Source organism: Mesoplodon mirus, assembly GCF_964341445.2.
Source record: "Mesoplodon mirus genome assembly, chromosome: 15".
Taxonomy (NCBI): Eukaryota; Metazoa; Chordata; class Mammalia; order Artiodactyla; family Ziphiidae; genus Mesoplodon; species Mesoplodon mirus.
In genome coordinates this window covers 43385992-43402621 of record NC_138991.1, presented here as the reverse complement: position 1 = coordinate 43402621, position 16630 = coordinate 43385992, and the positions used below count along the sequence as shown (strand labels likewise).

General features: G+C 48.9%; 1 protein-coding gene across 2 annotated transcripts; it reads right to left on the bottom strand.

Annotated features, from left to right (window-relative positions):
- Window positions 1-3612: 3612 nt before the first annotated feature.
- Window positions 3613-6944, bottom strand: ZNF688 (zinc finger protein 688). Of its 2 annotated transcripts, XM_082644401.1 has the most exons (3): window positions 6326-6730; window positions 5904-6017; window positions 3615-4751 (listed from the first exon to the last, which is right to left on the bottom strand). In XM_082644401.1, the coding sequence occupies exons 1-3, from the start codon at window positions 6549-6551 to the stop codon at window positions 4231-4233; spliced, it is 861 nt and encodes a 286-aa protein (XP_082500527.1). In that variant the 5' UTR covers window positions 6552-6730; the 3' UTR covers window positions 3615-4230. The 2 variants fall into 2 exon arrangements, with proteins under 2 accessions (XP_082500528.1, XP_082500527.1); XM_082644402.1 differs by lacking the exon at window positions 5904-6017 and having other exon boundaries at window positions 3613-4751; window positions 6326-6944.
- Between the last annotated feature and the right edge of the window lie 9686 nt (window positions 6945-16630).

The following is a 16630-nucleotide window of genomic DNA, read 5'->3' as shown; positions in this document are numbered from 1 at the left end:
GACTAAGACATTAATAATATTAGCTTATCTTGATCGATCACTTATTGCATGCCAGACTCTAAGTGCTTTTGTTTTGTTTTGTTTTGTTTGCGGTACGCGGGCCTCACTGTTGTGGCCTCTCCCGTTGCGGAGCACAGGCTCCGGACGCGCAGGCTCAGCGGCCATAGCTCACGGGCCCAGCTGCTCCGCGGCATGTGGGATCCGCCCGGACCGGGGCACGAACCCGCGTCCCCTGCATCGGCAGGCGGACTCTCAACCGCTGCGCCACCAGGGAAGCCCAGAGTGGGTTTTTAAAATGCAAACCGGATTACCTTGACCCTTGACACTCTGCTTAAAAGCCCCGAGTGGTTTATATGAGGTTCCTAAAGTAGTCAAATTCACAAAGACAGAAAGTAGAATGGTGGTTGCTGGGGGAAGGGGGAATAGAGCATTATTGTTTAAGGGGTACAGAGTTTCAGTTGGGGAAGATGAAAAAGTTCTGGAGAGGGACAGGGGTGATGGTTGCCCAACATCGTGAATGTTGAGCAGTGTTGGGCAATGTTAATGCCACTAAACTGTACACTTAAAAATATTTAAAATGGTAAATTTTGTTACATATATTTTACCACAAAACAAAAACAGAAATGATCCAGTGGCTTCCCAGTATATTTAGAATCAGATCCAAACTTCGCATCATGGCAAGCAAGAGCTCTGTGACCTGCCCCTTTCCCACTCCCCACCCTCCTTCCCCTGCCTCCAAACTCATTTTCGGCACCTCACCCAAACTCATCCCTACCTCAGAACTTGGCACTTGCTGGTCCATTTAGAAACCCCTCTCTCCCACACCCTGCCCCCAGCAGCCCCCCTGCCCCGGCACTCACCCACCCCCGCCTCTGAAACCTTGCCCTCCCCCACTCCCACATCCTGTGACCCTACCGAGTTCCCCTTGGCTTTTTTTTTTTTTTTCTGGCCACGCTGAGTGGCCCTTTGGTTCCTTCTCATCCTTTGGATCTCAGCTCAAGCGTCTCCTCACCAAGGCCCGACCTAGGTATCCCCCCGCAACAGGCACTTCCAGTATGTCCTCTGTTTTAGTTCCTTTGTAGTGCTTGTTATTTGCAATTACTGTACCTTGTCTTATTTATGTACTGGCTTATCACTTGTCTCTCCCCACCCTACCCGAATGTAAAGTCCAAGAGGATGCCTATGCCTATTTTCCTTGCTATACCTTGGCACTTAGAATAGTACCTAGTACATGGTAAATGCTTAGTAGATATTTTGTTGTTGTTGTTGTTTTGTTTGTTTGGTTGGTTTTTCTTTTTTCTGTTTTTTTTGGCTGCGTTGGGTCTTCGTTGCTGGGTGTGGGCTTTCTCTAGTTGTGGTGAGCAGGGGCTACTCTTCGTCGCGGAGCACGGGCTCTAGGCACGTGGGCTTCAGTAGTTGCAGCATGTAGGTTCAGTAGCTGCGGTGCACGGGCTCTAGGGCACACCAGCTTCAGTAGTTGTGGCGCACGGGCTTAGTTGCTCCACGGCATGTGGGATCTTCCTGAACCAGGATGGAACCCGTGTCCCCTGCATTGGCAGGCGGGTTCTTAACCACTGTGCCACCAGGGAAGTCCCTGTAGATATTTGTTAACTGGATAAACGAGAAAGAGCAGACAGCATGTGCCCTGTGCTGAGACAGCTCTGCTTGACACACTGTGACTGGTTCTGCTCCCCCCTCCTTGGTGGCTCCTCCACTGTCCAGCTCCCCCTCCTCTTTGACCCGCCCCCTCCAGTACTGGTCACCCCTGGACCATCACACCCTCCCACTCCTGATTGCCCCTTGCCCAGTGCCCAGGGCCCTTGCTTACCTGTTCACAGCTCATGTTGTTCATTCACTGAGCCATGCAAATTCTATGGCAGAAGCCTCTCAGGAGTATCTTTCTTCCCAATTCCAAGGTCAGCAAACAAGAGCAACTGCAAGAAAGAATCTTGCTTTCTAGCTTTGTCCCACTCCTGATCGCTTCTACCTGGAGGCAAACGCCAAACAGATCTCTGTCCAGGCTCTTCCCACGGAACACACTCCACACTGTTTGACAAAGACATCATTTTTTTTTTTTTAAGAATCTTTCTTTTTTTAAATATTTACTTATTGGCTTCATTGGGTCTTAGTTGCGGCACGCAGGCTCTTCTTTGTGGTACACAGGCTCTCTAGTTGTGGCGCGTGGGCTTAGTTGCCCCACAGCACGCGGGAGCTTAGTTCCCTGGCCAGGGATCAAACCGGCGTCCCCTGCATTGCAAGATGGATTCTTAACCACTGGACCACCAGGGAAGTCCCGGCAAAGACATCTGATGGGACCTGTCAAACAGCCTTGCTACTGCTCAGGGATTTTCTATGGCTCCTCAGTGCCTACAGGGTGAACTTCAAGGACCCCGCTGGGATCTTTGGTCCTCCCAGATTGGTCCCACTTCTCTGGCTGCATCTGTCATCCATTATTCTTTACTTTCAATCTTTATGTTTCAATAAAGTGGAACTGCCAACCATTCCCTATACATGCCCATCCTGGCTGAAATCTTTCTCATCCTTCAAGGCTAGTTTGAACCACCTCCTCCAGAAAACCTTCCTTGGTCTCCTCTTGGTCCTCCTCACATATTATTTTGTGTTGTATTTGAATAATAACAATAACCAATGTTTATTAAACACTAATATGCAAGGCACCATTCTGTGTTATCTTCTGTGTTATCTCATTTAATCGTTATGTCAGTCTTATGAGGTAGGTGCTATTATTATCCGGGTTTTATAGATGAAGAAACTAAGGCAGAGAGAGGTAACTTGGAGCAAGAAGTGATTTGCCCACGACTATAAAGCAATTGAGTCAGGATCTGAACCCAGACAGTCTGACTCCAGAACCCATGCCCTTAACGTTTACTCCATGCTGTGTCCCTCTTTTATCCTTTTTAGGAAATAAGGCTCCTTCGCTGCTTCCCCTGCCTGAAAATCTCACTACATACCAATTCCTCTTAATACTATGGGAAGCACAACCACCTCCTTCTCCAAGCTAAACTTCCTGGCATGTCACCAACCAGGATGGGTTAAGTGGTGCCTCTGGACTTCCTCCATCACAGCCCAAATCACTGTCTTGAACATTGGACTTGAGTCAGTGTGTCCCTGGTGCCCTGCACAAAACCCCAGAGTCTTCAGACGGTGTTTGCTGAATAAAGGAAATTAGCCTTCCTCATCTTGGGATTCCCTTATCACCTGGCATTCTCTCCAACAGAAGCCACTCAATATATGGTCACTGAATGTTGACTGCCAAAGGTCTCTGGCCGTGGCAGGGCTCTCATTTTCCTGTTGAGACTCCCCCAGACAGGAGAGACTGGCTCCCACACTTCACCCTCACCTGAGCCCAACCCCTGTTCTGCCCAGATCTGACTGCTCATAGAAGTAGTAGATAATGTGTGGGCACAGTGCCAGTTTCCAGCTTTGCTGCTTTGCAGTGGTGAAACTTTGATCCTCAGTTTACTCATCTGTGAAACACAGCTGTTGCTATCCATTCCTGCCTCCTTGGCAGACTTCTTTTCATGGTCTGAAGTGTAAAATATCGACTATCATTTTCAATTGTGTTTCAACAAATGTTTATTGCACATTTATTGTGTCATACAGATTATCTTGTTACAATGTCAGTCTTCACACTAACCCTTTGAGGTAGATATTATTGATCCTCATTTTACAGATGAAGGAGCTGAGGCTCAGGGAAAGCATGTGACTTACCAGCTACGCCTTGGGGGCAAGTTGCAGAGACTAGGTCTGCACCCGGTGCTTCTGTATTCTTTCCACCCACTTCACTGCCTGAGCCTCCTGTTGGTGTCATTTACCCGGGGCTAGACCATGCCCTACATCTGAGGCCTCCTCCTCGGCCTTAGTCCCCCATAGCATTTACCTCTGCTGCAGATAAGCAGTGGGGATTTTTTTTGGAGACACTGTTTGCACATGATCTTGGTTGCACCTGCTACTGAGATAACACTTTGAGAAAAGTCCAGCATCTCACTCTCTTCATTTTTTTAGAAAAAATAGGGAGAGGAGGTGTCAAGTTTAATCTCTTTGAATCTTTACAGGCACTTTTATTTTTACAAGTTTGGAAACTCGAGGGATCCTTGAGGGAAAACCAAGGGATGAATTTTGGGTCCCAAATCCCTGACTCAGGAGCCTCCCTCAGGGCCCAGTTTGTCCTTAGCGCTGAGGTCAGGCTCAAGCCCAGCCAATGAGAGCCGCTCACCCGCACTCTTTAAAGATGTCTGGGTAGTGCCGGAACAGCACCGGCGGGTCCCGGTCACCTCGGACTGGGGCCCGAGGCACAGCCCGGATTCCGGGCCTCCGGCCCCGCCGGCCCCCAGAGCAGGAGCGGTGGATCCACTGGTGCGCTTCCACGGCAAACTTCCTCTTGAAACGCATGCCACACTCGGGGCAGGGGAAGGGCCGCTCACCCGAATGCATGCGCCGGTGGCTGACCAGCAGCGAGGGATAGGTGAAGCGGCGGCCGCAGTCTGCACACACGTGGCGCCGCTGGCTGGCCTGAGCATCTACGCTGGGCACCAGGACCGGGGGCTGCGCACCTGCGCTCTGGTCACAGGCAGCTTTCCTGGGTGGCTCTGCACTTGCCGAGGTTTTGCTGATGGTTGAGTCAAGGTTGTTTTTAACCAGCTCTTCAGGCCTCTCCTTCCTAGGAGTCTTTTGGGATCCTTTGGCTCCTGGCCCTGTCTCGGGTTCCTCTTCCTTTTTGTTTGGGGCATCTCCTAAGAAACAGGAATCAAGTTACATTTTAAAACACATTCGCTTATATCATTTCAGGTTATAGGATGCTTTTACTTAAGGAAGTGCCAGAAAAGTACTGCCCAGTGATTAACACACAGGCTCTAAAGGATGGTAAACAGGGTTCAAATCTCTTAAGAGTGACTTATCTGGGCCTTGCTTCCTCATGTGTCAAATGGGAATCATAATGGTTTCTTTAGTTCACAAGTTTCTTGGGAGGATTAAATGAGTAAAAGCATCTTAAGTACTTAGTAAATGCTCAGTAAGCAATAGCAGGAGTTCCCTGGTGGCGCAGTGGTTAAGAATCCGCCTGTCAATGCAGGGGACACGGGTTCCATCCCTGGTCCGGGAAGATCCCACATGCCGGAGCAACTAAGCCTGTGCACTACAACTACCAAGCCTGCGCGCTAGAGCCCGCAAGCCGCAACTACTGAGCCCACGTGGCCCAGCTACTGAAGCCCGCACACCTAGAGCCCCTGCTCCGCAACAAGAGAAGCCACAGCAATGAGAAGCCCACGCACCGCAAGGAAAAGTAGCCCCCGCTGGCTGCAACTAGAGAAAGCCCGCGCGCAGCAATTAAAACCCAATGCAGCCTAAATAAATAAATAAATAAATAAATAAGCAAATAAATAAATAAATAAATAAATAAATAAGCAAGCAGTAGCTATTATTATTGTGGATTCTCAATTTTTTGCAGGGTTAAGACATTTACAGAGGAGTAAAGGTATTTGCTCAAGATCACTCTGCTGAGGGATGGTGAAAGGAGAAGAACCAAGTTGTCAATTACTGGCCAATTACTGCTTTGCCGTGTTTGAGAATGTGAAAGGCAGACCTGAAGCTGCTTTCATTCTTAGGGGATTTTAGTTGTTCCTGAAAAGGGGAGAATGAACAACGCTTCTACCAGAGGGAGTCTCAGACTTGGGCTCCTGATTATCTTACTCTGGTCTCAACTTGACTACTGTACCAAATTCTGAAAAATTTGTATCAGGTCTGCCTCTTTTCCTTCTCCCGTATCCAACATCTGTTGACTCTTTCATTCCTTTAGGGATGCTGGAGGTGGCGATCTGAAAGAAAACACTGCTAGACAGGAAGCCCTGGAATACTGGGGTTGGAGGAAACTTGGGACCATCCCTCACCTCTCAGAGCTCCTCCCAGGCTTTCCCCCTCCTCAGGATCCTGGGCGGCGGGGCTCCAAGCCTCACTCTCCTGTTCCATCCAAGAGATGAGGGCTGGTTTGGGGCCTGGGAATCCTGGGAGAGAACAGGGATCACAGTGCTGGCCTGAGAGGCTGCCCTGGGAAGATGGCATCCCCCTGTCAGGGTGAGGTCACCTCCTCAGAATTTAGGCTCAACCTGGACAGCGTCTGCAGTACTCCTGCCTGAAGGAAGCGGAAGCGAGATGGGCTACCGAGAAGGTACCTTAAGCGCTGGGGATGGGAGGTGGCTGGTGTCCTTGGTGGAATAGTGCGGGATTAGGCCTCACAATCCTCTGGGTCCTTATGTCATCTCCCCTGTGAACCCCAGTGAAGGAGCAGGCGGACTCTGACCCGGGGCCTCACCGAGCGCGTCCAGGTGGCCGTAGGTCTCCCGCATCACGTCCCGGTACAGGGCCCTCTGAGCGGGCCCCAGACACCCCCACTCCTCCGGGGAGAAGTACACGGCCACATCCGCGAAGCTCACGGCCGTAGGCTTCTTGCAACCAGGTGCAGTCTCCCTCGGTCTCAGCACCAGGAGCGGGGCCGAGGGCGGCGCCATGGGGCCTCCAGCCCGGAGCAGCGGCCGCATGCTCCCCTCGTCTGGCCTCAGCACTCGTCGTTCACAGGAAGGGCTCCAGAGCCCGGGGCCCCGCCCAGTCTTGGCCTCCGACCTCAGCCGAGGGAACCGAAGTAGCAGGGTTGGCTGTTTGGGATTCGGGATTCTGATGGGGACAAATAAACACCCTCGGCGTTTAGTCACTTCCGGGTTAAGGGACCACCACCACCACCACCGCCCCACGTAAGGTGCCTTCAGAAAATATGGCGACATCCGGGCTTCAGTTGTTACTGGCTGCTCTTAAGGGCGCCGTCCCTTGACCGTATCAAAGATGGCGCCGGTCTGGCTTCTCATTGTCCACTTGCCCTTAAATACAATGGCCGTGCAGGTGAGTTTTAACGGGTGGGAGTCTAGGGGAGCTTTCCTGCCATCAAGAAAGATGGACGTCCCGCGGCTTCCAGCACTCCCGCAGGCCGCGTTGCACGCCGGTGATTGGCCGCGACAGCAGGAAGCGGCTGTGCCGCGAGGCGGGACTGGCGGGGCGTTTTCGCCCGGAAGTCTCTGTAGGCGGGATCTGGAACTCACCAACGATCTCGGCGTTTGTGGAGCTCGGGACTTCGAACTCGATGGTCTGCCTCTGCGCCTCCCGGCAGCGGGATCCGCAAGCCGGTCTCTGGCCCCTGCGGGAAGATGCACACACCTGGCCAAACCCTGGGGGCAGCCGAGGTAGAGATCAGGTACACGTTTACACTCGGGTGCACAGCTGCGGAGCCGACCCGACTCCTTGCACCGGCTGTTCCGCTCGCTCATTTTCTGGACTGGAGCCGCCGGCGAAGGAAGGTGCTTGGTGAGGCTGGAATTGGAGTGGAGAAGTTTTAAATTACTTTTTAGTTTTTCCAAAATAATTAACGTACGTGATTTTTAAAAAGTAATACAAAAGGTTTGTAATGAAAAAGGCAGCCTCCCTACCCATTCCCCATGTTCCCTAGAGACAACTACTTTAAACTTTTTATTAACTTTATGTTGTACATACAGTAAAATGCACGGATCTTCCGTGTGAAATCCGTCGAGCTTTGACAAATGTACGCTATCACCCAAAACAAGATGTAGGACAATGTTTCCTGAATGTTTCCTTTCCAATCAATACATACTTTGTTATTGTGATATATGGCAAAATTTTAACCATTTTTAAGTTTTCAATTCAGTAGCATTAATTACATTCACAATGTTGTGCGACCATCACCAGTGTCATTTTCCAAAACATGATTTTCATCCTCACAAAAGAAAACCTGGAACCCGTTAAACAGTCCTTCCCCATTCCTTCCCCCCCCACACAACCCCCAGCCCCCTCCCCACCCCTGGTAACTTCCAATCTACATTTTCTCTTGGAATTTACTATTCTTGGTACCTCATAAAAGTGGAATCAATCATACAGTTATTCCTCTTTTTGTGTTTGGCTTATTTCACTTAACATAATGTTTCCAAGGTTCATCCATGTTGTAATGTGTATCTGAACATCATTCCTTTTCTTTTTTTTTTTCTTTTTTTTTTGCGGTACGCGGGCCTCTCACTGTTGTGGCCTCTCCCGTTGTGGAGCACAGGCTCCGGACGCGCAGGCCCAGCGCCCATGGCTCACAAGCCGAGCCGCTCCGCGGCATGTGGGATCTTCCCAGACCGGGGCACGAACCCGTGTCCCCTGCATCGGCAGGCGGACTCTCAACCACTGCGCCACCAGGGAAGCCCCCTTTTCTTAAAAATTGTGATAAAATATACATAACATAAAAGTTATTTTAATCTCTTTTAAAAAATATTTTAACCATTTTTAAGTTCAGTGGTATTAAGTACATTCACAGTGTTATGCAACCATCACCACCATCCATTCCGGAAATTTTTCATCTTCCTAAACTGATTCAATACACTTCACTCTTAGCCATTTCTTCTGGAGCTTTCATTTAAAAATACACTTTTTTTAAAAATTTGCTTTTTCTTGGTATACTCATTTTAGACACTATGGGCATCCTGCTATGATACTTGATACTTAATTTCTAGCCCCATTCCCTCGACCTCTTTTCCCAACATACTTAATGCAATAAAATATTTATTTATTTATTTATTTATGGCTGTGTTGGGTCTTTGTTGCTGCATGCGGGCTTTCTCTAGTTGTGGCGAGCAGGTGCTACTCTTCATTGCGGTGCGTGGGCTTCTCATTGCAGTGGCTGCTTTTGTTGCGGAGCACGGGCTCTAGGCGCGCGGGCTTCAGTAGTTGTGGCACGTGGGCTCAGTAGTTGTGCCTCGCAGGCTCTAGAGCACAGTTTCAGTAGTTGTGGCACACAGGCTTAGTTACTCCGCGGCATGTGGGAATCTTCCCAGACCAGGGCTCGAACCCGTGTTCCCTGCATTGGCAGGCGGATTCTTAACCACTGCGCCACCAGGGAAGCCCATTGCAATAAATTATTGTAAATAACATTTCCTATATATGCTATTATTATACTTCCTTTCTTGTCAACTGTTTGCTTTTCTTCAATTTTATAATTGTCTTTTCTCCTTGTGTTATCTGCTCTTCTTTAAGTTGTTGCAAATTACCAAGAAGAGCATCAAATCTCAAATCCCCTTTTTTTTTTTCCTGGGAAATCTCCCTCCTTGGGCCCTCAGCCCTCTCTCCAAAACAGACTGGGCCTCAGCTGTCATCCAGGGTCTTCCCTCCTGCCCTTGGGTTGTATCCTCTGCTTCCTAGACTCAGTGTCTTCCTATTTTTGAGTTGAGACGGGTCATCTTAATGGCTTGCATTGGACTGACTACAGGTGCTAGATGTTTTCACTCCCACCTTTGGAATATTTCTGCAGTCAGGTAGGATGCAGACTCTAGTTGCTAAGCGTGGGGCCGGTCACTGGAGATAACAGACGGATGAGATCTACCAGGTCTCTGTTGGCAGCAGCCCACAGCCTGGTCTTGGAACAATTCCTTGCTTGCCCTCCTGCCTGCCCTACATGCCGAATCTCCCCTTTGTGTTCAGAAATGTTCTTTGCTGATCATGCTAGTGCCTTTTCGGTCTTTATATTTTCTGGCCTTGTCCTTGCTGTTTTTCACCGGAAATACTTTCTGGCTTTAAGTCTGACTTCTGCTGATTTTGCCTCAACAATTATGTGCTAATTTAAAAACTTTTTGAGTTCTGGAGGTACTTCACTGTATGAACAGTGTAGAAATGGAGTAAGGAAAAAAACAGATCCTCAGAAATAAGTCTCCTTTTAAACAAGGAATCAGGGGCTTCCCTGGTGGTGCAGTGGTTAAGAATCTGCCTGTCAATGCAGGGCACATGGGTTTGAGCCCTGGTCTGGGAAGATCCCACATGCCGTGGAGCAACTAAGCCCGTGTGCCACAACTACTGAAGCTCGCGTGCCTAGAGCCTGTGCTCTGCAACAAGAGAGGCCACCACAATGAGAAGCCCGTGCACTGCAATGAAGAGTAGCCCCTGCTCGCCGCAATGAGAGGAAGCCCGTGCACAGCAACAAAGACCCAATGCAGCCAAAAATAAATAAATTTATTTAAAAAAAAACAAAACAGGGAATCAACTTTATGTAAAGAGAAGCAGTAAAGCATTTCACTTGGACCAAAAAAATACTTCTGTTTATTCAGGTACTATGTTGTAAATCATTTCTCTTTGCACTAGGGATGGAGAAAACTTAAGAAGATGGAGCTAAGTACAGTACACTTAGCTGTTAACCATCAGATTGCAACGTTCAAGACTAAACCTGTTTGCTCGTAAGTGGTTGGTGTCATGTTTTTCCTGCCAATCGTTATAAAAATACAAAAATGCTTTCAAATTGTTTTATTGCCCACCAAACTGTAAATGTTTGTTGAAGAATCTTGATCAGATAATTATGAGAAGTTAGGAAACACGCAGGAGGTCATTATAGTTCATAAATTTTACTTCTCAGTTTACATCTGAATAATGTAATAATATAATATGCTTAAGGCCACACAGTTAGTGGGGACTGAGCTGAACCTGGAATCCAGGTCTACCAATTCAGGAGAGGCTATGTGGTGAAGTAAAAATAACCCTCAGTTCCCATTAATAATCATCTTTGGAATCCAGGTATTTGAAGAAGCAGTCTTTTGGTCAAGAGATATTTGAGCCACCTAGCACCACTCCTGACATGCAGACATGCTTAGTCCCCCCCACCTCCTTGCTTTTATTCCTTCAAGAGTTTCCTGTTCTAAAGTAGGGCTAGCAAATCTAAATAGGTCAGAAAGACCTCTCAACTGTTGACACATACAAACATTACAGTAAAAATTAAGACGGAAGATAACTATGCCTTGATTTCGACTCTAATCACAAGTAGTATACTCCTTCTTTAAAAAAAAAAAAAAAAAATCCCCAGCATCATATTTCCAGCTGCTGTGGCCCAAGAATACATCTTTACTCAAAAGATGCAAAATCCAGGGCTTCCCTGGTGGCGCAGTGGTGGAGAGTCCGCCTGCCGATGCAGGGGACACGGGTTTGTGCCCCGGTCCGGGAAGATCCCACATGCCGCGGAGCGGCTCGGCCCGTGAGCCATTGCCGCTGAGCCTGCACGTCCAGAGCCTGTGCTCCGCAACGGGAGAGGCCACAACAGTGAGAGGCCCGCGTACTGCAAAAAAAAAAAAAGATGCAAAATCCAGGAAACATGCAAATATCTGGAAGAAAAAAAAGCACACTGCAATTACTAGTTCATAAAAATTTGGAGAAAAAACCCTTTAAGCTCACTAAGTTTGATACCTTTGTGTACTATGTGCAGAGCAAGTGTGGGGCAGGAGAGTTCCTCACCTGAAGCCACTGTCCTCTTTAAGGCCACCTCTTAGTCTTCAAGACCAAACAATGCCAACAGAGGCTTGACACCACATGTGTGTCCCTGCTAGCTACTTGACCTGCTCTGGCTAAAAGACAGAATCCTTGGATGAGCTTCCCCAGTGTGGACAGGCCCAAAGCGTGCCCTCTATTCCAGGGAGCACCAGCTCCTTTAATAGGCTCTTGCATCGAGGGTACTCCGTCTCTGAGGAGCGGGAGAGATACAGTCCAGAAAACAGAATGCACTAAGGGAGAAAATAATCCAGAAAGAAAAGCCAGTTAGGTGAATGGTTTTCAGTGAAGTAACCTCAAGTGGGACTTGGAAGAGGGACCAGGAGCCTCAGCCCGAGAACTGAACACTAGTTGAGGGTGGCTGAAGGTGCACCAGAACCAGAACTGGAACGTGCCTTCCTAAGAGATGGTGGCAACGCGGCCCCAAGAGTGCTACCAGTCTCAATTGAGCTGTTCTGTTGAGCCCTTTCTGCAGATGAGGTGCAGGGAGACACGGAGGGGCTCTGAAGTGGGCAGTGTGTGCTGAGGCTCCGAGTGGGTGAGGAGGTTCTCAAAGGTCACAACCTGGGGTTTGAAGTGAAGGACCTTTCCCTCGTTTCTGCTCACAGCTGCAGAGATCTGGATCCTGGGCCTCTGGGCTCCACGCCTCCACCTCTCTTTCCACCTAAAAGATAAACACGGGTTTGGGGCCTGAAAATCCTCACAAAGGAAAACACTGGACTCGGCTGAGAACCCGAGAAGAGAACTGAGGGCGCTTGCTCGATGCTCCACACTTCCAGCCCATCGCCGCTGGGCGCATCAGTCCCCGCTTCCCACAGATTACTGGGTCCTGGCTGGGCCGCCGGGCCTCACCGAGCGCGCCCAGGAAGCCATAGGTCTCCCGCGTCACGTCCCGGTTCAGGGCCCTCTGCGCGGGCCGCAGACACACCCTCTCCTCCGGGGAGAAGTACACGGCCACATCCGACGAACCTCACGGCGCCTGGGCTGCTTTCCCTCGTCCGCCCGGTCCCGGCCTCCCCGGGCACATCCGCCACCGGGAACCGGACCGGGGGCGGCGCCGTGGGAAACCCTTCTGTGCTAAGCAGAGAGGCTTCCGGAAAATGTGGAAACGCAATTTACCTGTTTCCGCCCTTCCTTGGAAAACGTCCTGAAGGTCCACAGTCCTGCCCTTAACTAAGATGGTGCCCCTCCGGCCTCAACATCCCTCTCCTTTCTTATCTGCCCTTCCATGCCAAGGGGCAAACCGGAAGGGAGGTTGGACTCCACGGCGTAACCGTGGAGAGATAGCGTGCGTTGATTGGACAGCGCCGGTCGCTGGGGGAAGAAGGAAGGCTCTGATTGGTCTTTACGGAGCGGTCTGTTTGAAAGGCCGAGAGTGAAGTAGCTGCATATCCGAAAGTGGCCGGCGGTGCAGGATTTCTCTTGATCTGGCTTTTCTGGGTCTGGCATCTAAGAGAGAGGTTCTAACGGAGTAAAGGTACTCATTTCTGCTACTCACATGAGACCTCTTATGGGCAGGTCCGGGGCTTGGAGGTGAGTAAAAGCCCAAGGGCAAGACTGAGGCGGGTTCTGGAGGTAAGGGAGTGAGTTCTGGTACTCGGGCAGGGCTAGCCCCGTGGGCTGTGGAAATGGGTTCCTACCCAGTATTTGATCTGGCCCGTGCTCCAAGGTCACAGATGTCTCCCCTTTTACAGACGCTGAAACTGAGTGACGGGGCAGGTGACTGCTCACGGGGTAGCAGAGCCGGATTCAGAGTCATCTTCTGGCTCCCGTTTCGGTTGAACTTAGTTAGGTTCAGCTAAGTGCTTAGGGTAGCGCCTTGCACAAAGTACTCAATAAATAGGAGCTTATAGTTGTTATTGTAATTATAACACTATCTGGACCCTGCCTCAATCAGAAAACCTGTGTTCAAATTACAGCTCATAAATGAGTAATAACACTGAGGAATGAGTCAGATCATCTCTTAAGATTTTTTTCAATTCTGGATCAAGGTGGTGGAGTGGGAAGGTCCTGAGCTCACCTCCTTCCAGACACACCAAAACTACAACTACATATAGAACAACTATCTCTGAGAACTGACCTGAAGACTAGCACAACAGTTTTTCTACAACTAAGGATATAAGGAAAAGGCCACATCGAGAAAGGTAGGAAGGGCAGAGTCCTGGTCTAGTGAGAACCTCCCCCACTCCCCTGGGGCAATCCACAAGCAGGAGGGATATCACAACCGCAAAGGTTCCCCCTGAGGAGCAAGGGATCCAAGTCCCACATCAGGCTCCTCAACCTGGGAGACCTGCACCGGGAAGCCAAGCCCCCAAAACATCTGGCTTTGAAAACCAGCAGGGCTTACATCTGGGAGAGCCCGAGGGCCGTGGGAAAGGGAAGACACTCAATTATTAAAGGACTCTCGCAGAAACTCACTTGCTCCAAGTCCTAGCACAGAGGCAGCAGCTTGAAAAGCGCCTGGGTCATACAAGAAGGAGATCATTGACTAACTTCAGGGCATGCACCGGAGGGGCAGGGGTCTGGTGGAATTTTCTCTGGGGATGGAAGCACTGGCAGACGTCATTTGTTTTTACTTTCTTTCCACGTAGCTGGCCTGGTGCTGGTGAGCACTATTTCTATCACTCTCCATCAGCCTAGCTAACACCACGCACCCTGCCCCTGCTTTCCCCTGAGGACCCAGGGGACCAACCGCACCCACCAGCACACCTGCAACATTTGCTGCCCAACCGCAACAGGAGGGCACATGCAGCCCACACAGGGGATACCCCTGGAGCACCTGGCTCTGTTGATCAGGGGAGATTGCACTACTGAGCCCACAGGACACCTCCTACGTAAGGCCACTCTTTCAAGACTGGGAGATGAAGCTGATTTACGTAGAAATGAACACAGAGGGTTAGGCAAAATGAAGAAACTACAGAATATCTTCAGAAGGGAAGAACAAGACAAAACCTCAGAAAAAGAACTAAACAAAGTGGAGACAAGCAGTTTATCAGATAAAGAATTCAAAGTAACAGTCATAAAAATGCTCATCAAACTCAGGAGAAGAGTGGATGAATCCGGAGAGGTAATCTGTGAGGAAATCATCAAAGGGCTAGAAGATATGAAAAACAAAGATTTAGAACTTTTGAATTTATTAACTGAAATGAAAAATACACTAGTGGAAAGCAGCAGGAAATCAGAGAATGCAAAAAAACCAAAACAGACCAGTGATCCAGAAGACAAATGGAAGTTGCCCGATCAGAACAGCAAAAAGGGGGACTTCGCTGGTTAAGACTCTGCGCTCCCAATGTAGGGGGTCCAGGTTCAATCCCTGGTCAGGGAGCTAGATCCTGCATGCTGCAACTAAGACCCGGAGCAGCCAAATAAATAAATAAATAAATATTAAAAAAAAAAAAAAAAGAATCCCCAAAAAACAACAATAGGGTCCCCACCGCAGGTCCCAGCAGCTCCAGTGCAGGGGAGAGTGACAGCAGCCAGGCGGCCCAGCTTCGAGAAGGCTCTTGGCAGTCTGGCTGGCACACCAGAGAAGTCCCTATTTACTCTTTTTTAGATCCTTTTCCCATATAGGCCATTACAGAGTATTGAGTAGAGTTCCCTGTGCTATAGAGTAGGTCCTTATTAGTTACCTATTTTATGTATAATAGTGTGTATATGTCCATCCCAATCTCCCAATTTATCCCTCCCCCCCATTCCCCCTGGTAACCATAAGTTTGTTTTCTACATCTGTGACTCTATTTCTGTTTTGTAAATAAGTTCATTTGTACCATTTTTTTAGATTCCATATATAAGTGCTATCATATGATATTTGTGTTTCTGTCTGATTTACTTCACTCAGTATGATAGTCTGTAGGTCCATCCATGTTGCTGCTGTAAATTTTTTTTTTTTTTTGCTGTACGCGGGCCTCTCACTGCTGTGGCCTCTCCCGTTGCGGAGCACAGGATCTGGACGCGCAGGCTCAGCGGCCATGGCTCACGGGCCCAGCCGCTCCGCGGCATGCGGGATCCTCCCGGACCGGGGCACGAACCCACGTCCCCTGCATCGGCAGGCGGACTCTCAACCACTGCGCCACCAGGGAAGCCCTGTAAATGCTTTTTTTAAAGAGGTGAAGTCATTTGCTGGTTGTTTATTTTTTGGTACAACCAGAAAGTAGTGGGATATTGAATATGGGAGGTTCTGATTGTCTTGGGTGTCAGCCTAACATTCCATATGGGGTAGCTTTTCTATCCTATAATACAAAGCATACTAAATGGCAATTTGGAGTCAGTTGTACACTTAATGTCTTGAACACTTTCTTTTAAATATTTATTTTATTTTATTTACCTTTTTTGTTGGCTGCGTTGGGTCTTAGTTGTGGCACACGGGATCTTTGTTGAGGCATGCAGGATCTTTCTCGTTACAGCGTGTGGTCTACTTAGGCTTCTCTCTAGTTGTGGCATGTGGGTTTTCTCTCTCTAGTTGTGGAGAGTGGGCTCCAGGGCATGTGGGCCCTGTAGTTTGTGGCACGCAGGCTCTCTAGTTGAGGCGCAAGAGCTCAGTAGTTGTGGCATGTGGGATTATTTGCCCCATGGCATGTGGGATCTTAGTTCCCCGACCAGGAATCTAACCCACATCCCCTGCGTTGGAAGGCGGATTATTTACCACTGGACCACCAGAGAGGTCCCTTGAACACTTTAAATTACTTCTCTTCCCTTGTTGTTTTTGGTAGAATTGTTTCCTAAAGTAAACCACTCCTTGATCTTGGCTCTCCTGGTCAGAATTTTGTGCACTCAAAGATGTGTAACATCTTTGGTCCTGGTAGTCCAGTTTTCCTAATAACCTTGTTAATGTGCTGTGAATGATTGAAAACTTGAGTATGTAGTGTATACGATATTAAATTGTGAATTTAGTGGGACTTAGGATGTAACAGCATATCAACATTTGAAGATATGGGTACTTGATATCCTGTTAAGGAAAATTTGCCTCCAAATTTTAAGCTGGAAAGGCACTGGAATAACTGTTCAGAAAACAATCATGGGGGACTTCCCTGGTGGTCCAGTGGGTAAGACTGCGCTCCCAATGCAGGGGGCCTGGGTTCGATTCCTGGGGAGGGAACTAGATCCTGCATACATGCCGCAACTAAGAAGTCCTCATGCCACAACTAAGAGTCCACATGCCTCAACTAAGAAGCCCTCATGCTGCAACTAAAGATCCCACATGTCACAACTAAGCCCTGGTGCAGCCTAAGTAAATTAATTAATAAACTTAAAAAAAGAAAAGAAAAGAATCATGGGA